The sequence below is a fragment of the Pelophylax lessonae genome (assembly GCF_965119305.1).
Source record: "Pelophylax lessonae genome assembly, chromosome: 4".
Classification (NCBI taxonomy): Eukaryota; Metazoa; Chordata; class Amphibia; order Anura; family Ranidae; genus Pelophylax; species Pelophylax lessonae.
In genome coordinates this window covers 191276531-191304506 of record NC_138771.1, presented here as the reverse complement: position 1 = coordinate 191304506, position 27976 = coordinate 191276531, and the positions used below count along the sequence as shown (strand labels likewise).

Here is a 27976-nt window from a genome sequence, read left to right as displayed (position 1 = left end):
GCCAGGGTTATTATTTATGAACATATGTACCTAAAACATCTTTATGCTGTGCTGTATATTTAATAAAGGAGCACCAGTGAAATAATAAAAACATCAAAGGAAACTATGATAAACTAGGAGGATATGTGGATGTCTGTACACAATGATTACATAGTACAAATGGATATAAATTTTAGAAGGATTTTAGGCAGTGTTTACACTCTACAAACATGCACTATTGTGCCTCTGATTTATCTCAATGGACAAGAGTAGCAGATATGCAACTGTTTATTACAAATAATCACAGTTTCTATAAGTGTATGCAGCTATAAATATTACAATATGAGCCTCTTAGATTTCCTCAGCACTGTGGGTTTGATGATAGACACTTCATGGTATTAGGATTTGCAGTTTGAGGTTAATATGTTTTTGAAGTGATTCTAGAGTCAAACTTTTTTATAATAATAAACATGTTATACTTACCTGCTCTGTGCAGTGGTTTTGATCCTCCTTATCTCGGGTCCCCCGCTGTGCTCCTGGCCCCTCCCTCCTGCCGGGTGCCACCATAGCAAGCTGCTTGCTATGGGGGCTCTTGTGCGTACTCGCTCCCAAGTCTGCTTCGTGTATCCATAAGACACTCAGAGCATGGCTCAGCCCTACTCCCCCCATCCCTCCGCACTTGCTGTGATTGACAGCAGTGGGAGCCAATGGCTCTCACTGCGGTACCAGAGGCAATGGAGAGATTGAGAGCTGAGAGAGCCTCCGCATTCGTGCACATCGCCGGGTTGAGATCGGGCTAAGGTTATTATTTAGGGGAATCTGGAGGGGGCTGCTTGCAGAAAGTTTTTTTTACCTTAAATGTATAGAATGCATGATAGTTAAGAAAAAAAATTGCCTTTAGAACCACTTTAAAGAATGAGTGTACTGAAAGAAATATCAGGTCACCTTGGTGATGATCAGCAAAATGCTAGTTGCCTGGTTATCCCTAGTTTTAATACTTTTTAAGTTACTGAGTGCTTGAGGTGATTGTAGCCGTATTAGTGCACTTGCGACAGAGACAATTGAGTACTGTCCGTGATCCTTTTTTTATTTGCACTAACATACAATTTTTCAGGACAAGCTTTCAGGGTATGTCCCCTTCATCAAGATCCAAGAATCAGTACTGCTTGGATCTTGATGAAAGGGACATACCCCGAAAGCTTGTCGTGAAAAATTGTATGTTAGTGCAAATAAAAAAAGTATCACGGACAGTACTCAATTTGTCTAAGTTACTGAGTAAACAAGTTGATATGAAAGTCATAGTGAAATAAAAATGTTCTGAGTTATTGACACAGAAAAATTTTTTAGTACAAATTTCCTTTAAATTAAAAAATAGTGTGTGTGTGTGTGTGTAAGATCACCTTTTTTTTTGTAGCCATGATGTACAGTATATCTATTTGTAAACCATAGAGCATTATTGTTTTTTTTATGAATAACACATACTGCTATTAAAGGACTCCAAGAAACAGTCTGCTGGCATATACAGCTCAACATATGCTGACATATTTTACAGACGTTTATAAACGAAAAACATCCAATGAGCATCATGTATAGGAGTATCAGGGTGAAGAATCACTCTTGTTAAGCATATAAGATAGCTGTCATTATGAGGAGAGAATATATTTGGTTGTAATGGACAACCTCTTAAGCTGAACATACACTAGCCGAAAAATAGTTCAAACTCATTTTCAAAAAATGAAAAATCGTCCGTGAGAGCAGACGATCGTGCCATCATGTAATGACCGAGTTTCAAACGATAAATCGTTCAATGGACATTTTTCGTTCAGTTTGTCACATATGCCTAGTGCAAACAGTTCGGCCGAGAAACACATAAACCTTTCAATTTATCGTTCGTTCGGCAGACTTTTCAAAACTGTTCCTTAGTTTTTTTGGTTCTGAAAAGTTAAAAATTATTTTCTATTTGTTCCCATTAACTGGACGAAAAACGAACGATCGGACCAAATGACAGATTTTCGAATGATTTTTCAGCTAGTGCATGGCCAGCATTAGACAGGTTGCCTTTGTAAAAAAAAAAAAAAATCTGCTGTAAAGGTAATTTTTCTCTAGTAAAGGAGCTTATGAGCTTAAACTTACAATAAATATGGTAGTTCTGTACTGATCAGGCAGCTGTTTTATTTAGGGAAGACTCTCTGACAACATATGCAATGATTAGCAAAGTATGAATGATGTTTTCCTTTTAAACTTCCCAAGTTTGTATGTTGTATTTGTGATTTATACATGCCTAGAAATATTTACGCACAATCTTTGGTGTGTTGTTTTAGTAAGACTAGATTTCGCTGGATACAGGAGAGCAGCTCACAGAAAAATCTTCCTGCTTTTGGTCTGGATGGTGTCTACATATCTGAACCTTGTCCAAACTACTGTAATGGCCACGGGGACTGTGTTTCTGGAGTTTGTTTCTGTGACAGAGGATTCACAGGTAAATGTTTTATTCAAAGGGATATAACCAGTGTAATGAAAGGTGTAGCAAGGGAAAACTATAATTTACTAAGAGTAAGGAATCTTCACTCAACTAAATTAAAAAAAAATACGCTTTTATGAAGCATGCAGGTGCAGATGTCAATTTATTTGATTGCCATGCTTGTGAATGAGTATTCAAACTATATGGCATCATTTTCAATGTTAACCTTACAAATTAAGAAAAACCTAATATTCATCGCCAATATTAGGGTCCTGTGTTGATCGACTTTTGCTTGCCTTAGAACTGCTTTTCTACCTATACTAGTCAAAGCAAATCCAAATCGAAGCAGGTTGATGCAGCTTAGAAGGAGGTCATATGCAGATCAGAGATGAATTGCCTGCTTATCAAATACACCTGTCAATGAACTGTGAATGATCTCAAATTGATACAAGATGCAGGTAGAATGCACCTAAATGCAAGTTTTATTTGCCATCCAAACAAGCCCAGAGCCCATTAACACAGGCCCTTAATGCTTTTGCTGCCACCAACATAAGGCATATGGTGGAACAAACATGCTTGTGGCTGGCCAGCTCTTAAGCTTTCATTGGCAGACCACAAGTTTTTTTTTTTAGCAGGATGCCTGCTCTGCCACGCACAGAGAGCCAGAGAGGAATAGATGGAACATGGGACATTTAGTCTCAAGCAGGGAGGGGGAAGGGGGGTCACTAAATGAACTTTCTCCCCAACTTAGTTTAGGCAAATGGCGCAAAGAAACCTGAAGGCTGTGCTTAGAAACTGAACAATTTATCAGTGTTGATCCACTAATCTTAAAATATCATAAAATATTTATTGTTTTCTGCTCACATGTCCTATATATACTGTAGCTAATTTAAAGAAAAAATGTGAGGCTTTAGTAATCATTTAAGGTTTATGTGGAGTTACTCTTTTTTGTTTTGCATTTGTAGAATATTAAAGTTACCCTTTTATATGAGGTTCTTTTTAATTTAAGATATGTTGGTAGTGACAAATACAGTACACATGAGTTTGTATATTAGACTCTTTTAGGGGATCTGTTACAGTATCGATAAAACCTTTTTTCCAAGCTTCTAAAATTGTTATCTACTTTTCCTTTTGTAACAACTACAAATTTACTTTTAATTTTAGCTGAGCATGGCACATGTGTCTCAAACAGGCCCAATCCAACTGAAATGTTTGACAGATTTGAAGGCAAACTGAGCCAGCTTTGGTACAAAATCACTGGTGGACAGGTGGGCACAGGCTGTGGGACACTAAGTGATGGCAAATCATTGTACTTTAATGGTCCTGGAAAGAGAGAAGCAAGAACTGCTGCCTTGGATACGACTAACACCAGGTGAATAAACAGGTCATATATTGCTTCAGTTTGAATTTGTGCTGCATATAAACAAGACAGTTTTCTTGTAAAAGAAAAGTACTATAAGAGCTGGTGGCCATTTTATTTACCCTATGTGTTTACTATAAACCAGCTTATGAAAAACAAGAACTTCTCAATGAACAGTTTATTCATTTAAGGGAGGGGGGTCATAAAATATCTAACTGTTTTCAGAGAAGCAATTTTATTTGAGCTTTCATTAAAGTATATGTTTGTAAGCAATACATTTCACATCCATCTGAAGGTAAAAACAAGCTAATAAACTGTTTACATTATTGTAAACCCAATAATATAAATAGTTATAGTTGTTAACATGAATATTGGCGCCTACCTCCTGTAAATCTCCATATCATATCCCTAATTCACAAGTGCAGGTCAATGAGTAAACATCTAAGATCACTGTTTTCCTGGAAGATAATATAATGAGGTGAGGAAAGATGATTTCCTCAGTTAAATATGACTAAAGTGATGTCAAAATAAGGAAAGATTTATATACGGTGAGCGGGAAATGGTCACACAAGGCCACGGATAACTTTACAAGCATTTACAGGAATTTCACAGGATGGGATGGTTTCATCATTGTGTCTCAATAAAAATGATATTGAAGTGGATTATCAGACAAGCATCAAAATAAACAGCTGAAATACATTTGTGTGAACTGTTTTATTTGCAAAAGGAGTTTTGCTAAGCCAGTCTTGTGATACTGGTAGCCCTGCCAAATAGCAAAACAAGGCTTGCATTACAGTTGAGCAAAACAACCTGAATCAGGACCCACCCCAGCCTGTTATTGGGCACTGAAGGAGCAATAGCATATTGAGTTAAATCGTATGCTCTCCCCACTAGTATACATGATCAGTTTTTTACACGAACAATGTTCAAATCAATAGAGCCTCAGTGTGCCGCCTCTACCCAGCCTGAATGCCTTGTGCATGGGGCCTACAGGAAAATAAAAATGTTTTCAATAACTAGATGAAGTAGTGATTTTTTAATACACACACACACACACTCTACTAGTGCATGTCATAGAATGAATGGACCATCCTGCGTCTGTTCTCTGCCCCTTGATCCATTGCACCTAGGGCAGCTGCCCCTTTTCCCTCAACCTGTCCAAGCTATGGTTCATGGATTCATAAAAATGATAGTTCTGACAGTTATGTGGGCTAGAATAAAATGAATAGGAAAGACTAGAAAACTATACTACGTTCATTTTTTTTTAAATACCATTACTAAAATAAAAAAAAGATATTTTGCGTATATTGGTGTCTAATTTTCTGTGAAGTAATGTAAAATAAGAGTGAATTAAAAGGCAATCTTTGTATTTGAATCAGAAATGCAAATCATTTTGACTGTAGTTATGTCTATTAATTATCTGATTTTGCCATTTTTGAAAAAAAAATATAAATAAATAGTGATAGTCATTCATCTATTGCACTTTTAAGGAGTAAGATTACATTATAAAATGTAAAGAATATAATTTTTTATAAATAATGTATTATTTAGGAGGTAAAACTAGACCCATGTAGTCAATTATAAGTTATGTGAACAGGCTTGCTTAGGTAAACCGCAACAAAAGAGCTATAATATTTTACCTTTCCCTAAAGATGCTGTTCCAGGGTAATTCCTATGCCAGTCATGTGACAAAATACTAGAGCATTTGAATATGTAATATGTGCAGAAGGACCAGACAGTGTAAACTCTGATCCTCTTCTTCAGTAGAAATCACATGACCAAATGCCATGGCTAGAAACTGATGAAACTTGGGAACAGTATTTCCTGTGAGAAAGGTAAATATTTCTGCCCTTCTGTTTCTCTAGTTTATCCCTTGTTTGTTAAGTTATTAAAGATGCAAGCTTTAACCACTTGCCGACCGCCGCACGACTATCTACGTCGGCGGTCAGCCCCTCACAGGCAAACTAACGTAGGGCTACGTTGTTTGCTTGTGAGGGTCTAGGGAGCGAGCGCGCGCCCCCCGGGGCGCGCTCCCGCTCCCGCGTGGTCACGGACCCCCCCGCGCGTGTGACCAGCGGACCCGATGTCCGCCGGTCACTCGGCGATCGGCGGGGGAGAGGGAGAATGTCAGGCAGCTTGTGTAAACAAACTGCCTGTCATTCTCCTCGCTGCAAAGACACTGATAAAACGGATCTGGTATGTAGATCCGTTGATCAGTGTCCTTACAGCTAGAGCCACAGCCAATCACAGTAGAAACCACGCCCCTAGGGACACACACAGCCCCTCCCTTCCAAATAAAGTTAACCCCTTCACTACCAGTGTATTTTTACAGTAACAGTGCATATGTATAGCACTGATTACTGTAGAAATGTCACTGGTAACCCCAAAAGTGTCAAAAATGTCAGTCAAGGGTCCGATCTGTCCGCCGCAATGTCGCAGTACCGCAAAAAAAATCGCAGATCGCCGCCATTACGCGTTAAAAAAAAAAACAACAAAAATGACAAAAATCTTTCCCTTTGTTAGTAAACGCGATAACTTTTGCGCAAACCAATCAAAATACGCTTTTTGCGATTTTTTTTACCAAACATAGGTAGCATTAAATAAATTGGCCGAAAATTTTTAAAAATTTTGATTTTTACATTTTTTTTTGGGGGAATTTCATATAAAAAAATGTGAAAAATATTGCTATTTTTGCAAAATTGACGCTCTTTTTTTGTTTATAGCGCGTGATCAAAAAATCGCACAGGTGATCAAATACCACCAAAAGAAAGCTCTGTTTGTGGGAAAAAAAGGACGTCAAATTCGTTTAGGTACAGCGTCGCACGACCGCGCAATTGTGCGTTAAATTCACGCAGTGCCGAATCGCAAAATACCCCCTGGTCGGAATGGGGGTAAAATCTTCCGGGGCTTAAGTGGTTAAAGACCTTCTTAATGTCCCTTCCTCAGGAATTATAAAATTGCAATGCAAGTATACAATCATTTCTAAGGAATGGACATAAAAAAGGTCCTGAAACCTTGCATCTTACTAACTTATGTTAACCAATAAAAGGTACTAGTTAAATCCCAGACTTTCGCCATTAGCAGAAACATGATTACTAACATGGTACAAGGCTCTCCTAGGGTACTTTTAGCAAAGTTGGCAATATGACTTTTAGATAAATTGACAATAAACCTTTTTTTTTGCACTTTCAGTAAATTATCTATTTACTTATAAACTGGTGCCATGACCACCAGGTTTCCGGTTTCAGAGTGGCTCCTTTCCTGTACAAAGTCCTTTGGAGTCACTCTTGCATGCAAGTTGTGTCTCCCTACACCGTTTGCATCAACAGAAACACACAGCTCTGAATGCTAGGATGGTAAGGTTATCATTATATCATAACTGCTCCTCCCCCTCCCTCCTCCAAGCTTAAGACTCGCTGTTCACAATTAATTATTTCCTGTGAAGACTGGAAATTCAGAGAGGCAGCACTGAGAGAGCAGGAGCCAACAGCATTGAAAGCTGCAAACTGTAAGTGCTGGGGTATGAATTTCAACAAATAGATTACTGAGGAATGTTTATTTTATTGGGCTCTATGTACTAAGCTAAAAATGCAGAGGGCTTAATACTACTTTTACATTTTTACTATTCAGCATAAATGTTTTTTAAGGCATCGCTTAGCTGTGCTGTATTGTTACTAATATCTCAGTTCTTAACTGAATCTTCTTCCTCTCTTTAGATTAGTTCAGTTTTACATACAAATAGGAAGTAGGAACAGTGGCTCGACCTGTAGCAAGCCAAAGGCAAGAAATGAAGGTACATGTAAATATAAAATTGTAAAAAATGTACAATCTTTTATCACCAAATTTCTTTCTCCAGGTTTGCTGTATATATATATATATGCTAAATGTATTGATTTATTATTTTAATTAAATTCTAAATTCTGTATTGTTTTATCTTTTTTTGTTTTCATTATCTTTTTCATAAAAGTAAAATGTTTCCTAGCGAAAGTTAGAGTTGTCTAGACATTTTTCATTTAGATAAACCACTGTTACCCTGAAAGGTTTTACCCCCTCCATGACCTGAGCATTTTTTTGCTATTTAGAACTGCACTACTTTAACTGGCAATTGTGCAGTCATGCAACACTGCACACCAATGAAAATTTTATTTTTTTCACACAAAAAGAGCTTTCTTATGGTAATATTTGATCACTACTGGGTTTTTGTTTTTTTGCAATATAACCAAAAAAAGAACAAACGTTTTGAAAAAAAAAATTATTTTCTACTTGCTGTTACAAAACCAAATATCTTCAAATATTTAGGCCAACATGTATTCTTCTATATGTTTTTGGTAAAAACAAAATCCCAATACATGTATATCAATTGGTTTGTGCAAAATATACAGCTTCTACAAACTATGGTATATATACTGAAATTTATGCAGATATGACACTGTACTGGTAATGGCAGTGAGCAGTGACTTTAAATGGGACTGTGATAGTGTGGCAAGAATTTTGGCGCTAATTGACACTGGCTGGGAGGTACACTAACTGACATCAATAGGGACACTGATACAATGATCAGTGCTAATACAGTACACTGTCACTGTAATAATGACAATCAAAGAGTTAAATGTGAGTCTAACTATGTGTAATGTGTGCTGCTTTTACTCTACTATATGTCTGCTTTTTCTCCCTGCTTGGCAGGGAGAATAAACAGCCAGATTGCTGTTCACATTACACAGAAAAAACACAGAACCCTGTGTGTGACTGGCCACAGCCTATCAGTTAATGACAGCTAAAATCAGTTGCCAAACTCATGCACGCTCCCGGAATCTGGAAGAAAGGCCCCGGGCTGGAGCTGCCACTGCTCGCACTACAACTACTGTGGACATGCAGCAAGCAGATAAATAGTTTTGGTTTGCACTTCTTTCTTGCAGTATTGAGGTTCCAGGTTTTAAACCTGCTCAGGACACTAACTGCATAGAGTTTGCTACAATGTAAAGTAGTGAGTGTACAGCTTGTATAACAGTGTAAATTTGCTGTCTCTTCAAAAAAACACACAGCCATTAATGTCTAAACCGCTGGCAACAAATGTGAGTACACCCCTAAGTGAAAATGTCCAAATTGGCCCAATTAGCCATTTTCCCTCCCCGGTGTCATGTGACTCATTAGTGTTACAAGGTCTAAGGTGTAAATGGGGAGCAGGTGTGTTCAATTTGGTGTTAACGCTCTCACTCTCTCATACTGGTCACTGGAAGTTTAACATGGCACCTCTTGACAAAGAATTGTTGCTCTACATAAAGATGGTAGAGGCTATAAGAAGATTGCCAAGACACTGAAACTGAGCTGCAGCACGGTGGCCAAGACCATACAGTGGTTTAACAGGACAGGTTCCACTCAGAACAGATCTCGCCATCGTCGACCAAAGAAGCGCACGTGCTCAGCATCATATCCAGAGGTTTTCTTTGGGAAATAGACATATGAGTGCTGCCAGCATTGCTGCAGAGGTTGAAGGGATGGGGGCTCAGTCTGTCAGTGCTCAGACCATATGCCACACACTGCATTAAATTGGTCTGCATGGCTGTCATTCCAGAAGGAAGCCTCTTCTAAAGATAATGCAAAAGAAAGCCCACAAACAGTTTGCTGGAGACAAACAGACTAAGGACATGGATTACTGAAACCATGTCTTGTGGTCTTATGAGACCAAGATAAACTTATTTGGTTCAGATGATGTCAAGCGGGTGTGGTGGCAACCAGGTGAGGAGTACAAAGACAAGTGTATCTTGCCTACAGTCAAGCATGGTGGTGGGAGTGTCATGGTCTGGGGCTGCATGAGTGCTGCTGGCACTGGGGTGCTACAGTTCATTGAGGGAACCATAAATGCCAACATGTACTGTGACATACTGAAGCAGAGCTTGATCCCCTCCCTTCGGAGACTCGGCCGCAGAGCAGTATTCCAACATGATAACGACCCCAAACACCCCCTCAAAATGACCAATGCCTTGCTAAAGAAGCTAAGGGTAAAGGTGATGGATTGGCAAAGCATGTCTCCAGACCTCAACCCTATTGAGCATCTGTGGGGCATCCTTAAACGGACGTTGGAGGAGCGCAAGGTCTCTAACATCCACGAGCTCCGTGATGTCGTCATGAAGGGGTGGAAGAGGACTCCAGTGGCAACCTGTGAAGCTCTGGTGAACTCCATGCCCAAGAGGGTTAAGGCAGTGCTGGAAAATAATGGTGGCCACACAAAATATTGACATTTTGGGCCCAATTTGGACATTTTCACTTGGGAGTGAACTCAATTTTATTGCCAGCGATATAGAATCCAGACACAGTGAATCCAGACAAACATAGTTGCAGTTCAGTGAGAAAAATAAGTATTTGATCCCCAAGCAAAACATGACGTGGTACTTGGTGGAGAAACCCTTGTTTAACCACTTGCCTACTGGACACTTAAACCCCCTTCCTGCGCAGGCCAATTCTCAGCTTTCAGCACTGTTGCACTTTAACCTCTTCCAGACCACCTGCCGCAGTTCCTCCTGTGTGAACTGACGTAGCGCTACATCGGTCGCACGCCTGCAGCTAGGGAGTGAGCGTGTACCACCGGCGGCGCGCTCCCGCTCCCCCACTCGGCAGCGGGGACTCTGATGCAAGGGGCTAGCAGCTCTGATTGCCATCGGGCACCCGTGATCGCTCCCTGCTGAGTGAGAAGGAAGGTCAGCTATTGTAAACACAGCTGACCATTCTTCTCTCTGGAATGATCACAGAGCGCCCGTGATCCTTCTATATAGGATCACAGGTCTCTGTGATCATTTCAAAAGCCCAACCCCCATACAGTTAGAAACACTCCCCTAGGCTTACATTTAACCCCTTGATTACCCACTGTGTTAACCCCTTCCCTGCCAGTGTCATTATTACAGTAACAGTGCATATTTTTAGCACTGATTACTGTAGTAATGTCACTGGTCCCCCTAAAAGTGTAAAAAATGTCAGTTAGGGGTCGGATCTGTCCGCTGCAATGTTGCAGTCCCGCTAAAAATCGCAGATCGCCACCAATACTAGTAAAAAAAAAAACAATAAAAATGACATAAATCTTTCCCGTAGTTAGTAGACGCCAATCACATTATGCTTATTGTGATTTTATTTACCAAAAATATGTACCAGAAAACAAATTGACCTTAAATGTTAAAACATTTTGATTTTTAAATTTTATTTTTGGGAATGTTATATAGCAGAATGTGAAAAGTATTATTATTATTATTATTTTTTTTAATTGTAGCTCTTTTTTTGTTTATAGCGCAAAAAATAAAAATCACAGAGATGATCAAATACCACCAAAAGAAAGCTCTATTTGTGGGAAAAAAAGGACATCAGTTTTGTTTAGGTACAGCGTCGCACGACCACGTAGTTGTCTGTTAAAGTAACACAGTGCCGAATCGCAAAAAATGGCCTGGTCATGAAGGGGGCAAATCCTTCTGGTCCAGAAGTGGTTAAATGTAAATTGCGCGGTCATGCAACACTGTACCCAAATTAAATTTTTATCATTTTTTTCAAACAAATAGAGCTTTATTTTGGTGGTATTTAATCACTACTGGGGTTTTTATTTTTTGCCTAACAAACAAAAAAAAGACAAAAAATTTTGAAAAAAACAAAAACTGTTTTTATAGTTTGTTATAAAATTTTGCAAACAGGTAATTTACTCCTTTATTGATGTGTGCTGATGAGGCAGCACTGATGGGCCCTAATAGGCACTGGCAGGCTGCACTGATGGGCACTGATAGGCTGTACTGATAGGCTGCACTGATGGGCACTGATAGGCGACACTGATGGGCACTGATAAGGCGGCACTGATGGCCACTGATAAGGTGACACTGGTGGGCACTGATAGGTGGCACTGATGGGTGGCACTGATGGGCAGCACTGAATGGCACTGGTAGGTGGAACTGAAGGGCAATAATCGGCAACACTCATGGGCACTGATGGGCACTAATAGGTGGCACTGATGGGCACTGATAGATGACACTGATGAGTGGCACTGATTGGCAATGATAGGCACTGGTAGGTGACACTTATAGGCAGCACTCATGATGGGGCCCTGATTGGCACTGATAGATGGCGCTGTGGGCACTGGTGGGTACTGATAGGTGGCACTAGTGGGCACTGGTAGGTGGCACTGGTGGGCACTGGTAGATGGCACTGGCGGGCATCAGAAGGTGGCAGTAGTGGGCACAGATGCCCCTCTCCTCTTCAGGACCGATGTCTTTCTGACAGCAGTGGTGTTCGGCTTTTTTTTCTCCTCACACTGACAGCGTGAGGAGAAAAAAACAGCTGATCGCCGGCTGCTGTTTACATCACATGATCAGCTGTCATTGGCTGATAACTGATCATGTGGTAAGGGGGCGGGTGATGGTCCCTCATTGTTGGTGTCAATTAGCGTCAAAGAGAGGAACAGTGCCCCATTATTGGTGTAAATGAAGAAATAGTGCCCAATCATTCGTGTTAGTAGGAGAAATAGTACGCCATCATTGGTGTCCAGTGGCAGCAATAGTGCCTCGAGGGCCAGATAAAGGTAAGGAATGGGCCGGAGATAACTGGCCTAAATGATCACAGGAGAAAAGCAAATGCCTACATGTGTGATGAGGAAATATGTACTAGAAGTACTGTTTTCTTTTTCCCTGCAGGCTTTTATCATGAATGGTGTTAAATATAAATCAATTCCACATGGGGTTAAAATTAGTAGCTGGGCCACTTAAGGGATTTTGTTTTGCTATTTGCATCAATGTTATCATTTCTTTTTTATCTGAATGTAGTCATGTAATAAATGCTTTGATGTAGAACATTGGGTGCAAAGACATCTTACCATTGGGGTTAATTTACTAAAGGTAAATAAACTTTTCACTTTGCAAAAGAATTTTCCCCAAGGTTTAATGAATATGGTGAAATTTCACTTTGCAAAAAATACCCAATCGTGCAAGGAAAATAAAAAACAGTATTTTTGCTTGCAAATGATGGGATGATGGAAGTCAGCATAACGTTAACTCATTCAATAAGCTCTGGGGAAAATTCCCTTGCAAAGGGCAACTTCCATAGCAAAGTGAACAATCTATTTGGTTTTAGCAAATGAACTGCTTTGTCTTTAGAGCAGCCTTTCTCAACCTTTTCAACACAGAGGAACCCTTGAAATAATTTTCAGGTCTTAGGGAACCCCTTTCAAAAATTACTATATTTACAACCCATGATACATTAGTGTGAGGGTCAGTGGGATGAATGCTCCTTACACTTGTGGACATTTAGAAAAATGACCTTCTTCCAGATAGCTAAAAAGATCAATGTGTCAGGGGAACTTATCTGAGAGGCAGAAATTGCTCATTGCTCAAGGAACCCTAGCAACCTCTGGAGGAACCCTAGTTGAGAACCACTGCTTTAGAGCATTGGCAAGCTGCTGTTTCTGTGACTTTCCTTATGCCCAATAGTAACTAATGTGCAACCAATCAGCATTCATTTTACTTTAAGTGGTTGTAAATATAAAGAACAAATTACAGCCAGCTCATCTGTTCTTTTAATCTATCCTAAACTGTGTAATTGCATTTTTAAAACAATGCCTGTAAATACCTTATCTTTGCTCTTGTATGTCCAGTCATGTGAGCTCTGGCTCTTCTATTCCTCCAATATACAGTCATCCAGGAAGGTTACGTGACCGCTGTGACCAGCCAGAAGAGATAAAAGATAACGTATTTGCAGGCTTTGTTTTACAAAAAACACATACAAGCAATTCCTGGCGCTGAAAAACGATAGGTCAGAGATCCCAAAAAGCTGTAATGTCAAGCTATATGGGATGGACGGATTGTAGCCAAAGTGCCAATGAGTCATATCAGGGTTGCTGCCGACCCATGCACAGATCCAGCTGAGAGACATCCAAAACAACAAATTGATGGGTATGATGGCACTCCCAATGATAATGGCAAGTAGGCACTTAAAATCACAATTAAGAATGGATGGTCACAGAAGAAAAAAAATGTCACATTTATTAAAAATAATAAAAGCACTGTTAAGCAGGGTGTATCCAGCAGTGAGGTAATACCTGATGAGGGGACCCAGGGAGTGGGTGGGATCGACTGTCCAGATCCTTAACTTGTGAAAGGGCAACAGAGACAACCGTGCCAGGAGAATAGCAAGGCCTGAGGGTGGTGGAAACAGGATAGGTGGGGGGGGGGGGGGAGAGACTCGACCCCCGTGGCCCAAGACCTGCCACTAGCCGACTTGCAGCACAGAAGCGTCTCCTGGTATCAGATGGCTGGAACAGCGCTGATGGATGACGTCATCAGCGGATGACAGTCCACTCACGGAGGTCCGTTCGGGTCACTGTTCCTGGTGTAGGCGATGTAAGCGGCAGCCTCACCGCACAGCGGCAGTGACTACCTGACAGCGGGGAAAGAGAGAAGCCACGAGATGGAGGATGACATGTTTCGGGCTGTGCCCTTCGTCAGATCTCCAGTGGCAACATAAACGGGATTTAAATAGAGGGAAAGGGAGGGAAATGGAGAGGCTTAACCACCCACTCGCTGGCTCCACCTACATACCACTATTAACAATATGAACAAAGTCAATGCACAGAATATTGCACCAATACACATAAACTATAGACATATACATAATGACAACCAAAAATTAACCAAAAATTCAAAAATGGAAAATAAAAAATGGAAAGATAAAATATTAAATAGAAAATAACAATATATATATATGATGAACATAGGCTGAATGAAGAATAATAAATGTAAACGAAACGGAAAGATGAATGGATGAATGTATTGAAAACAATGGAAGGGTGGGGAAAAAAGGGGGGGGGATCCGGTGCGGTGAAGCTGCCGCTTACATCGCCTACACCAGGAACAGTGACCCGAACAGACTTCCGTGAGTGGACTGTTATCCGCTGATGACGTCATCCATCAGCGCCGTTCCAGCCATCTGATACCAGGAGACGCTTCTGTGCGGCAAGTCGGCTAGTGGCAGGTCTTTGGCCACAGGGGTCGAGTCTCTTCCCCCCCCCCACCTCTCCTCTTTCCATCACCCTCAGGCCTTGCTATTCTCCTGGCACGGTTGTCTCTGTTGCCCTTTCACAAGTTAAGGATCTGGACAGTCGATACCACCCACTCCCTGGGTCCCCTCATCAGGTATACACCCTGCTTAACAGTGCTTTTATTATTTTTAATAAATGTGACATTTTTTTCTTCTGTGACCATCCATTCTTAATTGTGATTTTAAGTGCCTACTTGCCATTATCATTGGGAGCGCCATCATACCCATCAATTTGTTGTTTTGTTTTACAAAAACATTTACACAGTGTAGGAGAGATTTCTATGGCAGAGGAGCTGGCTATAATTGTTCTTTACTTTTACTGCATAGCAGCATAATAGCGGCAAGAGGGGGGGCTGAGAGGGGGAGAGACACACACAGGAGCTGACAGGCAGGGAGGGAGAGAGGAGAGCAGTGGGAGGACGAAGACATGAAACCTGACCACGGTAATCAGGGACCAGCAGCCATGATTACCATGGTCAGCACACAGAGGGGGACACAGGAACAGGCAGTGTCAGAAAGGTTTTTTACAGCGTAGAAAGGGGCAGTTAAGGGCAGTTAAATCTGCTATATGGGAACAGGATCTCTCTTTTTTTTATTTTTTTTTTAGGGTACAACCACTGTAAGTCAGAACAGTAAAAGTTGAATTATGGTAGATTGCTGTCATTGTTGGTTGCTTAGTGTTTTGCTCTTTATGCATTAAACTAATATATATTATACCTGGGTCAACTGAGACTAAAGAGCGATTCTACAAATCTGTATATGTGATATAATTATCATAAATGTGTAAGAAGATAGTCTTGATTGGTTGTAGATTACATTCAACTTTATTACTGAAACAAAAAAAAAACAATACTCAATGATAGCTGTAGTGTGTACAATGTATATCAGTTGCAAACTTTCACAAGTGTCTCTTTCAAAATGGCTACCTCAGCTTTTTAACTATAAACTTTAAAGAAAAGTTCTTATTTCCCAAATACGTTTTCACTTTGATCCAAAGCCAATAAATATGAAATTAAGTTTTTGACATTTGTAACAAGTTGGTATAAGATTTGGTCCTATACCGCATTTATTTTTTTTAAACCAGGATGAAGAAAAATCTTTCCTGTATACGAAAGTAGTCTCATATGTGTAAACATTATTGTATTTTGCTTTTTAAGGTATTGTTGTTCAATATACAAATGACAATGGCATTAGCTGGAATTTATTACGTGAGTTGGATTTCCTATCTTATCTGGAGCCACAAATAATCTCAATAGAATTACCACCAGATGCAAAGACTTCTACAACAGCATTTCGATGGTGGCAGCCACAGCATGGTGGGTCCTGTAAAAGGTTTTATCTGGGAAGCGTTGCTCTCTTGTGCAACCTTTTTATTTAGGCAAATCTCACTCATTTTTCTCTGTCACAACATCAACAATTTCAATGTAGAGTATGAAAATTTAAAAATAGTGCATTGTATCATTTTTCCTTTAGCTATAACACACCTAAACTTCCAACTACAACACTTGACACTGCATTATATATTTGTTTTGTATTATGACTATGTTACTGTATTAACTATTATATTTTGTTCAGGGAGACAATCAGGCCAGTGGGCACTAGATGATGTCCTCGTTGGAATGAATGACAGTTCCCGAACTGGATTCCAGGATAGGTTTGATGGCTCTGTAGATTTGCAAGCAAACTGGTACCGAATCCAAGGAGGCCAAGTAAACAATGACTGTTTGTCTATGGATACTGCCCTTGTTTTTTCTGAGAACACAGGTACATGTCTTAAAATATTGATTGTATAAGTAAATGTAAACTCTATTGCTTCATCAGCAGCTTTGTGCATGATGAATTACTTTAATGTATGCCTATACATCACCCTAAAATGCTGTTGCATATATTTGTTGGAGATTAATTTAGAATCCATTTTTATGGATCCTATCTACCAGCTTAAAAAATGTTTATGTGTTGATTAAAGATTGCATATCTTTTGTATAGTAATAGATAGAAGGGAGGAAATCTGAGATGTGTGAATCACAAGACTAGCTGAACAAAACTTCAGATTTTTTTCGGTGAAATAATTCACATACTGTACCCAGTAGTGTTTTTATGAAATATTTACATATAATCCTGCATTAGCATATTTTATTACATACAGAATAAATAATTTGAGCACAGCATTGTTGCTTGTTGTATATAGGCGTTTATATCCTTTAATGTTTTGCAACAATTCTATATTTACATAGTTTATGGTCTGTGTGTAATAAAAGGCTCCAGACTGCAGCTTTCCCTGCACAGTTTGTGTGTTTTTGTTGGTGAAAAAAATGACTTACAGTTCAGCCATTTCAGGTCCACAAACCTAGAACCAATTTGCAACCAGAACAGTGCAGTGGTTTCCCCTACTTTTCTGGTCATGCACCCTTGTAAAGTTGGAAAATATCTCTTTCAGCCATCATAGCACCATGTGGCTTGTTACGGTGATATTAAGGTTAGCCAGTCAACTGCTGTAGGGGGCACAATGAAAAAGACCGTTCATATAGAGGAGGGCAGGAAGTTTAAATCTGGCCCTGTGTACAAGTGTACCACTGTAGATCATGGAAAATAGTTGTTGTTATCTTTTTTACATTTTCAATTTCATTATTTTCTTTGTTTGTACTTAGTTTGGAGCATAGTAGATTAAATGCTATTTTGTACAGATCACATTGAAATATGACTCAGCTACAGGAACAATGAAAATTACAAGATAGTTTCTAATGCATTATGTGTTTCGTACTACAGGAAAGCCTCGATACGTAGAGACATGGGATTTCCATGTGATGCCATCAAGTTCTCTACAGTTTGAATTGAGCATGGGCTGTAGTAAGCCATTTAGTGACTCTAACACAGTTCAGTTACAATATTCACTAAATAATGGAAGAGATTGGCACCAGGTTACTGAGGAGTGTGTGCCACCCAGCATTGGCTGCTTACATTATACAGAGAGCTCTGTGTACTTATCCGAGAGATTCCAGAATTGGAAACGGATTATCGTATATCTTCCACCATCAACAATGTAAGTGTACGGATGCTTTATAACTCATTGAACAGACTGGTACATTGCTAAAACAAATTTTCTGTGTATTATTTATATTTTTGTAAAATATAATACATGTGGGCATCATATTTGCACATTACATGTGCAGGTTCTGCTTCCTGCATTCCAGCGCTACATGATAATTGTAATTTATTGCACCTTCCCATGATGCATGTCTATGGGTCGCCAAATATTTTTCAACAATTCTATCTAAAAATCTCTATTTTGAATACAATAAAAAATGGAAGTGTAAGCCGGCATATTGTTAGAGTCATACAAAATTACTTTCTAGCTCAGTCTTGTATGGACATCAGTATCATAATGATACATAATGGTGAACATCCATTATTTCAATGTACATGATTTTTTAAGTAAATTAGCCACAATTCTATACAATTAACACTTTTTATATTAGTCTGGCTGTAGACATATCAATATACAGTAATAATGTCTCAGATAAACTTGTCTACTATAAAATGTTCCCGTTTTTTTTTTTTTTTTTCAAATGCTTTACATCTTCCAGTGAATATTGAAAGTGATAATAAAGAAGATTGAATAACACACTTGTACATCAACACTTAAGCTCACTGTGCCTTTTCAGACTTATAAAAGCAGTCATTGTTAAATACTGTACATACAGGATCAAGAACTTTGTGGAGTTAAATTCATTTGACTTTATACAAATTGAATGTACTTTGTTTCTACTGGACAAACCTTAGCTTAATGTCTACGTATTAAATATGTACCAAAAGAAAATAAATTATTGACCAATAACTCATGCAGTATTGATTAAAAACTCCAATGTAATTGTGCATTGTAAAATGGATGTGCTTGGATTTTATCGTAGCTCTCCAAGGACTCGTTTCAGATGGATTCAGAGTAGCTATGGGCCTGGTACTGATGCATGGGCCATTGATAACATTATTCTTTCTTCTGGATGCCCTTGGATGTGTTCAGGACATGGTGTGTGTGATTCAGGGCGCTGTGTGTAAGTATTAAAACATGTATGCAATAGATGTACATAAAAAAATGATATTTAAGATAAGATGCAGTTGGATAAATTTGTTTATATTATGATTATAATGGCTGCCACTAATGATGCAGCACATTTTATAAAATTATTCAGAGCACCAAAGCACAACAGCTTCAGACAGAAGTCTCCAAATATTGCTTAAAGCTACACACCAAGCAAAAATGACATTACATAGAGGAAATACAAATGCTGTATGGGAGCTGTTTACCTGAAATGTGCACAACTGGAAAGATGATACCACTTTTTATGTTAAATTTATGAATATAGTGGTTTCAGTTCTATATTCTCAGCCTGTTGTCAGTGAGGGAGTGGCAGAAGACTGATGAGGTTATTTCTCTGTACAATATACTCCTTTCCAGTCAGCTTGTTATTTGTCAAAAAAATTGCATACAGCATGTGTGAGATGGCACCCACTGCTATCCTTCCCAGTCTCAGTGCTGCTGTATTGTCGATTACAGGAGGTTGATACCGATGTTTTTCCAAGTACTTACACTCGTGCTAGCATTTAAAAAAATGTTTAAAATGTATTTTTGAAATTGAAATTTGAAAAAGTGGATTCTTTGACGCTGTATACCTTACAATAATAAAATTGTTTCCGTGGTAATAAAGTAGTTAATGATTAACTAAAGATAATAAGTGATATGGAATAAAAAAAAGATAATAAGCAAAAGTTTTTTTTTTTTTTAATAATTATATATTGTATTATTCACTTGTGCAATGCTGGATTTGTTCTTTTCTGTTGAAATCTCCTTATAAACTAAATTACAATGTTCACAGGGACTTAGAAATCTCAAGCTTCTCATATTCTCTCACTGTTTACGGTATAGATAGTTAATCTTAATGATAATTTAGAATCTGCCTAAGAGCTTTCAAAATATATTTCCACTGGAAATCCTGTTCCAAAATGAATATTTAAAGTATAACTGGCAAATCTTTTTTTTTTTTTTAGTTTGGGACAGAGTGGAGATAATTAAGAACACCTCTTAGGTTTTAGGGAGATTTACCCTCTCTATTTGTCCTGTTTACCGTTATCCTTGAAAGTGAAACTTAAAGAAAATCCCAAATTTTGAGTTGTCCCCGAAACAGTAATAGAGTGGACAGTAGTTCTGGTGACCTGGGGGGGCCCCAAGGAATTCCCTTCATTTTCAGGGATTTCCTCTCGCTTCCTGTGGCTATGGACAGGAAGTAAAGGGAAATCTCCCCAATAGGGCACAAATGGCTAAAAAAAAACTGACAGGAGCTATCACCCTCCTTTACTCTATCCAAAATTAAAAAGGGGTTTGCCTGTAATTCTACTTTAATCTTTATTCACAAACACCTCTAGTTCTGTATGTGCTTTGCGCAGAACTAAAGTACCTTTTTATGCAAACATTTTGAAATTGAAAGTAAAATTTTGCGCATGTATGCATACTGTAAGTACAGGGTTTTAAGCATCCATATGCCATCTTCCCTAATCTGCAGGTCTGCATAAGTGACAGGTGATGAAGGGGCGCTACCATCTACAGGAAGTTATGTAATCATTTTCGAACAGAAAGTTCTCTGTAGGATCTGTGCATGTTATAGGGCTGTTCTACCCCCACCCTAATCCTCCTTCTCTTTTACTAGACACCTATTACTATTTTTACAAGAGGAGAGCACAAATTGGGGCTGGACAGAGCCACACTGTTCTGAACAGTGATGTCTGTTATGCAAATTTAGTAGCATAATAACACATTATGAGGGAAGCATTGTGAGCCGGTGACCTCTGGTCCTATTCTGCCATCAGAGCTGAGGTCAACGGATCATAGAGAATTACAGGTCCTCAGCTGTGCCCACAGAGCACCTGGGAGACTTTCTGGAAAAGCCACATAGCACATAGTTTTGCAAGTTTTGATGCACTATATTTTACTAGGAATTCAAACTGTTCCCATTAAAAATAAAGACTTAGTAGTTGATTTTAGTAGTGCAGCCAATAACATTAATGTTTGCTATATTCCAGGTGTGACAGAGGTTTTGGTGGTGCATACTGCGTCCCAATTGCACCTTTACCTTCAATTCTGAAGGATGACTTTAATAATAACCTGCATCCTGATGTGTGGCCTGAGGTGTATGGAGCAGACCGGGGAAACCTAAATGGAGAAACAATTAAATCTGGAACGGCACTTATCTTTAAAGGGGTAAGGACCTTCTTTATGTGTCATTGGTTGGCTGGGTATTTGTTTCTTTATATTGATATACTGTATACATTATTTTCAAGACAAACTAAACAAGTTTTTATGTTCATATTTGTTTAAAATTTCTTTAAAATTAAGGTAACTTTTGTTTGGGCCAGTAATACTGCATGGCAGCTCTTTTCAGGAGTCCCACACACAGAACATTCATCCCTAAATTTTCTGCTTTCTCAATACTATTTAATACTATTTCAAGCCAACGCCTCATCTTATCTACAGTGTAGTCATGTTAGTTGTCCAATGTCAACTTATCATTTTGTAAATGAATGTTATTTATTTTCAGGAAGGATCCAGAATGATTGTTTCAAGAGATCTTGACTGTACGCATACATTATACATCCAGTTTTCATATAAATTCATTACCAAAGGTAGGTTTTATAGAATAAACACTGAGTGGTAATGAAATATAATTGGATACCTTTTTTTTTTTTATAAAACTGCAGTATGGCTGATTTATAAAACCTGAGCAAAGGAAAACATCTGTAACTTCTCACTGGAGTCTCACAGATGTTACGGACAGATGGCAACCATTTCATTCATTTTGACATGTGTATGCTAATAAGTAAACCCCAGGCTCTCCAGGAGACCATGGATCATAGAGGGAGCAGTTCATTTGTTGAAAGGGATGGCTATCAATGGCAGGGTAACGTATCCCTCTTTAAAGTAAAGCTTTTGGTTTCAGAGAGTCATTTTAGTATTTTCAAATATAGGCAATCTGTCTTACTAGAATACAGAGGCAGTTTATAGCAAAACAAGTCTCATGTATTCATTTGCATTTTTCTGTATTTTAAATTTTACATCAAAATGTTAAGAATCAAACTGAGCCATTTGTGAGCGGCCAGACTGGAGCATAGTTCAGCCTGGAGCATGCCCAGAGATCTTCAAGTATATACAGCATTTGATCCCTGAAGACCCAGATGTCAGTTTTGGTCACAATCACAATGTATGTGATATATCCTGAACTAAGGACCTGTATCCAGTGAACTCTCTGACTGTGACTGGATTTGGCATTGTGTCTTTGGAGACCTCATTCCATATGTTTGCTGTCCACAGAAAATTCATTCCATCCTAATGTGTTCTGAAATTAGGTACAGGTAAGTTTTCTTGACATATTCAAAGAAAAAAATATTTATGTTTATATTATAATCTACAAAAACAGATCGGGGTTGATTTACTAAAACTGGATAGTGCAAAATCTGGTGCAGCTGTGCATGGTAGCCAATCAGCTTACAACCAATTAAGCTTTGACAAAAAAACCTGCAATCTGATTGGTTTCTATGCAGAGCTGCACCAGATTTTGCACTCTCCAGTTTTAGTAAATCAACCCCATGATGATTGAATTGACCTACATTGATATGCCAAATAAGTGTTGAACTAGGCATCTACAAACTTTTCAAGTGCTTATGAGGTTGTCCTTTGTATAGTCAATCTCTTGTCAAAACCTTTTATTTTTAATTTGACTAGAGTGGGGAAAGGTTAATACCCCTGACAGGTTTTTATTGCTGTCTTTGGTTGAGATTTACCCTCTCTTCCAGTCCTGGTGACCACACAGGAAGCGATGGGAAATCTCCCCACAGGGTTACACTTTCTACTCTTTCCTACTCCACTGTGGCAGTCTGTGCTTCACTTGGCGGAAGCAGTATAGCTTTGCAGAGGTTTTTACCCTTTCCCATGCTACCTAAAACCAAATAAGCATAGTTTTGACTGTATTTCCATGTTAAGCATTTTTAAAAAATACTTTGTGATAATAAACAAATGTATCCACCCATTTGTCTTTTTTTTATAATACTTTTTGTGATCTGTTCTATTTGTATTTTTTATTTTAGGAGTTCCAGAGAGATCACACTCCATTCTTCTTCAGTTCTCAGTCACAGGAGGCATCACCTGGCATCTCCTGGATGAATTTTATTTTACTCAAACTACTGATATCTTGTTTGTCAATGTTCCTCTACCAGCATCAGCTCAAACCAATGCCACTAGGTTTAGGCTTTGGCAGCCTTACCACAATGGTATAGTATTTTTTTTACTGTATAAAAAATATTCTTTAACCTCCCTAGCGGTATTACCGTGTGTGGCTCAGGGTTACATTTCAGTGCCAAAAGCGGTAACCCCGAGCCACACTCATGGTACCGCCAGGGAGATCGCTGGATCCTGTAAGAGAGGGTACTCACCTTGTCCCCGGGATCCAGCGATGTATCTTGGCAGTGTGCGGCGGCCGGATCTTCCTCCCGATGCTCTGTGCCCCAGGTTCCGTCTCCTGCGACGTGACGCTCGCAGGGGGGTGGAACCGGCGGCAAATTCAAACAGTAAAACACACCAAGCACACTGATACATTACAAAATAAAATAAATTCACATTAGTTTGCCCCCCAGTGCCCTTTTCTGCAGTTTTACTGTACTTTTATATATATATAGATATACACGTATATCTATATATATATATATATATATATATACATACATATATGTATATATGCATACGTGTGTGCATATGTATATATATATAATATATGTATACATACATATATATATATATATATATATATATGTATACGTGTGTGTATATATATATATATATATATATTTATATGTATATATACAGTATATCTATATATATATATATATATATATATATATATATACATACATACATACATACTTTAACTTATTTATAGTTATTTATTATATTATAATTTATGATTTTGTGTTTCAAACTTTATCATACCTGAGATGTTATAAAGAAGAACGCAATTAAAAAAAAATCATATGTATACAGTTGGTTTGGGCTGCTCGTTCTTGAGAATTACATGCAAAATAATGCTACCGCTTTCAGCACCTAAAATCGGAAAGAATCATACCGCCAGGGAGGTTAAAGAGGAACTATTTTTTTCACTACCTCCTAATTTTTCCTATATGTAAATATAAAATACGTACTTCCTAGTCCATCCAGTAAACCGCTGTCCTCCTTTCAACCCAGTGTTCTTCTATATCGCTGTTCTCCCATACCACCATCTTAGCTTGACATCTCACACATGTGCAGATATGCCTCAGATCTCCACCAGTGTCTGTGCATGCATGGAATTTCATGAAGTTCCCCCCAGACATGCTGCTCATCTCTGCCAGGTCCCATTGACCTGCTGCTTTCTTTGTGTGCACAGGTGTTTCACGTCATATGTATGTGCAGGCTTGCCAGGTGGCTGTGCCAGGTCCAATCGATCCTGCAGGGTATCTGCACATGTGTGAGATCGCACTGTATATATCATGCTCATCTCGGTGAGGTTTCAGGAAGCTGAACATTTATTTTTAAAAACAACTGTTACCAATTGTGTAGGTCAGATGGGGAGGAGTCAGAGGAGAGTGATGAGAGTATTTATTGATGAAGGTCCACTTTAAAGCTGAACTCCAGGCACAAAAACTTTAATTTACATATATTTCTCAACAACCACAAATTATTTAAATACACTTTGTATGTATGTATCAAATGCCTTTGTAAAGACATCCTTGTATTACCTTGTAATAGTACTGGTGACATCATCACTGTGCAGAGAGAAAAGATGTAGATGGGCCAAACAGGTCCACTTACACAGAAAGCCTACAGAGGCATGAATACAGGACCATTCACTATGCATATGAAGAGAAAGCAGCAGTGGGAAGCTCCTGCACAAAGCAAAGTTTTATGCTATAATACTTGTAATATGAAAAACCAGAGATCACCAGCCAGCCCCTTGTAAAAGTAAACAGTCTTTATTGCTCTTTCAAAACAAGCAAACAAAAACAGTTATTCTTTAGCAAAGAAACTTCAAACTGTCCATTCTTCTGGTATAACGAAAACAGGATGGCTCACCACCCATATACCAGTCCTACACAATAGGGTTTGGGGTGTCCATCTTTCCATCTTCTTCAGGGCACCACAAAGGCTGCAGGAGCTCAGCAAAACAATATCTCAATTTACAGACAGTTCACACTTTCTCCTAGCTGTGAATTACTCTGCCCCACCTCAAAGACAGGTAACAAGTCCTCCCTGCTCTTTTTCAAGCCTCCCCTTGCAGAATGGTTAACCCTTTTGGGACCAAAGTCCCATAATCAGGGTTTGGTGATTCTTTTCCACCCTCTTTTCCAGTCTCTCTGGTCTCTCTGTGCCTCTGAATTCCACATCCCAAATAAAGACTTAACATTTCTGAGAGAACTGCCAATGAATCCTCATCAAACATCTCTTATTGTCCCTCTTAAGAGACCACAACCTTAATAGTGTGGAAATATACTGGCTGTCCAAGATCCATCCCAGGTGTCCTGTACATGCTGTTCAGATCTGAATGAAATACACAAAGCACTCCAAGATTTAATATGAATACACATGCCTCTCGTGTACAGGCAATTTATTATTCTTGGAGTTCAGGCAAAAGTAACTTCTCTGTCTGTTATATTAAAAACTGAAATGACTTCTCAAATGAAGGCTATTTATACTTACCTGTTCCACTGCCTGTTCTGACAATCTTTGCTCTATTATGAACCAATGATGTAAGGTCGCCAGCAGAATCGGACACACTGGATGCCTTGGACCTCTGGCACAAGTTGTGGTTCCACACGCCTGCCCGTACACCACTACTGTGTCCTCCAGTGAGGTTATGGCCACTGGGTGAAATGGCAGTGCTGCATCTGAAGATGTAAATGTGAAGGTGCATAAAAAGGTGCATGGTTCCCCTAAAAAAACTTAACAGGTTCTTATCCTTGATGAGGGCTTGTATTCATGTCAGAGGGACCCCCCATGCAAAAAACAGCATGGGGACTCCATCAAATTCTATACCAAACCTTTCAGTTCTAGTGTGATTTTTTAAGGGGGGAGCCCTGTGCAAAAAAGCAAGGGGCCCTCCAAAATATATGCCAGACTCTTATCAAATCATGCATGCTGGCAGGCCAGGAAAGAGGAGGGGTGAGCGTCCACCTTATTCCCATCCTGAACTATTGCCTTCAGCATAGGGTGATGATGCCTCCTCTCTAGATTGATGAGAACAAGGGCCTTTTCCACATAACCCTGGCTTAGTGGTTGTGAAGGCTTGTGGGTGGGGGGCTTATCGGTACCTGGAACCCCCCTTTTAAAAATGAGGGGCCCCCCAATACGTCAGATACCTATGATGTAAGATAACTGTCAATCACGACATCCAGCAAAGCAGATCTATGTCAATTGCGATGAACAATAACTGCTGAAAGAAAAGAAATGCCAACCAATGGACAAGTCTGATTCTGTCAACTGTGAATAATATCTCCCATTCCCTGCTGCTAAATGTAAACAAAGGGGTGGGGTCTTACATTTGATGTTATTGACCAAATATGGCCATGGATATATTTTATTTCAATCAATGTTAAGTGGTTAGTAAAGATGAATAAAGACACTGATCTATTCAGTTCTGGTTCAGTAATTTTTTATTGCAGATATAGCCCTTAGGCTGCCCACACAGGGGCTAGGACTGGCACTTGGAAAACGTGGAACATACAACATAAACAGAGGAGGGAAGCCTCCTAACTGAACGATCACAGAAAATCCCATAGCGTGCAAGAGTAAACAGGACGAATATGCAATAGCTCAGCATTTAAATAGTCCTGGGCTAAGGGCTCCAGAAAGAGAGAGAAGAAAACGTTAAGAAAAGGCAAAAGAGGAAAGTAGAGAGGAGTAAAGAAGAAAAATGAGGAGAAGGGAACCAGGGATCACCCAGGATACCAGTCAGCACTGACCCACACTAGTCAGAGGGAGTTCAGGGAAGGCATACGTTAACCATGGCTTCCAGACTTTAAGGAACTTAGCATGCGTGTCTTTAAGAACACTAGACATCTGTTCATTAATCATCATGGCCGTCAAATGGTTTTTCAGTTCCTGAAAAGGGGCTTTGGATTTCTTCCATGCCTGAGCGATCGTCTTTTTAGTTGCTATAAACAGATAAGTTGGCAATTTTTGTTAAAGAGCGGAAAAACCCGGGATAGGGAAATGTAACAGTGCTAATTTAGCCTCCTTTCAAACATTTAAATGGAACAGAGACAAGCCAAATACTATGGACCAGATTCCCACCAGTCACGGGCAGGTTCACTAAGTATGTTTAACATCCCCACGATGGCCACATCCCCATCGGTACCGTGGTTTGAAGCCGACGGTCAGCTTTCCGTCGGGAACGACCGATGCGGCTCGGGAGCCGCTCGATCGTTACCCAGGTGAGCGGGAGGGGATGTCCCCCCCCCCTCCCGCCGCCTTCCGTGGCTTTGCTCGGGGCTCCCGTCCCACCGGGAGCCCCGAGCACCCAGCCGGCACGTCCGCCGGCTGGATGGAGTCCCGATGAATGCCGGAAACGGCATTGATCGGGCCTCAGATGACGCAACCGGGAGGCGGCGTCCATGACGTCACTTCCGGGTTACTGTGCTGCAAAAGGCGGCAAATTTAAAAAACGGCTGTATGCAAAAATGCCGTTTTCAGCGTTTTGCATACATGGAAGTGTAGTGGAGGGGTCTAGGGTCTTTTAGACCCTCGATCCCTCCATAAAGTGTACCTGTCACTACATATTGGTGTCACAAGGGATGTTTACATTGCTTGTGACAGCAATAAAAGTGATCAGATTTTTTAAAAACCTGTAATAAAGTTAAAAAAAAGAAAAAATAAATAGGAAAAAAAATAAAAATTTAGCCGCCCCCGTCACCGTTAGCTCGCGCACAAAAAAAAACGTATACGCAAGTCGAGCCGTGAATGAAACCGCTGTTCAAACCACACATGTGAGGTATCGCCACGATCGCCAGAGCGTGGGAAATAATTGAAAAAAAAGAGCTACACTCTA

At 39.5% G+C, this 27976-nt stretch overlaps 1 protein-coding gene across 3 annotated transcripts in view; it reads left to right on the top strand.

The window, feature by feature from the left end:
* The window catches only part of RELN (reelin), a 782434-nt gene that overhangs the window by 621508 nt on the left and 132950 nt on the right, over positions 1 to 27976 (top strand). For all 3 annotated transcript variants that reach the window (XM_082254411.1, XM_082254410.1, XM_082254409.1), the window contains 10 exons: positions 2301 to 2458; positions 3605 to 3812; positions 7517 to 7593; positions 16016 to 16174; positions 16434 to 16622; positions 17625 to 17898; positions 18767 to 18907; positions 20931 to 21108; positions 21446 to 21530; positions 22989 to 23171. In XM_082254411.1, the coding sequence (XP_082110537.1) occupies positions 2301 to 2458; positions 3605 to 3812; positions 7517 to 7593; positions 16016 to 16174; positions 16434 to 16622; positions 17625 to 17898; positions 18767 to 18907; positions 20931 to 21108; positions 21446 to 21530; positions 22989 to 23171 (1652 nt within the window). The remainder of the gene's footprint in view (positions 1 to 2300; positions 2459 to 3604; positions 3813 to 7516; positions 7594 to 16015; positions 16175 to 16433; positions 16623 to 17624; positions 17899 to 18766; positions 18908 to 20930; positions 21109 to 21445; positions 21531 to 22988; positions 23172 to 27976) is intronic.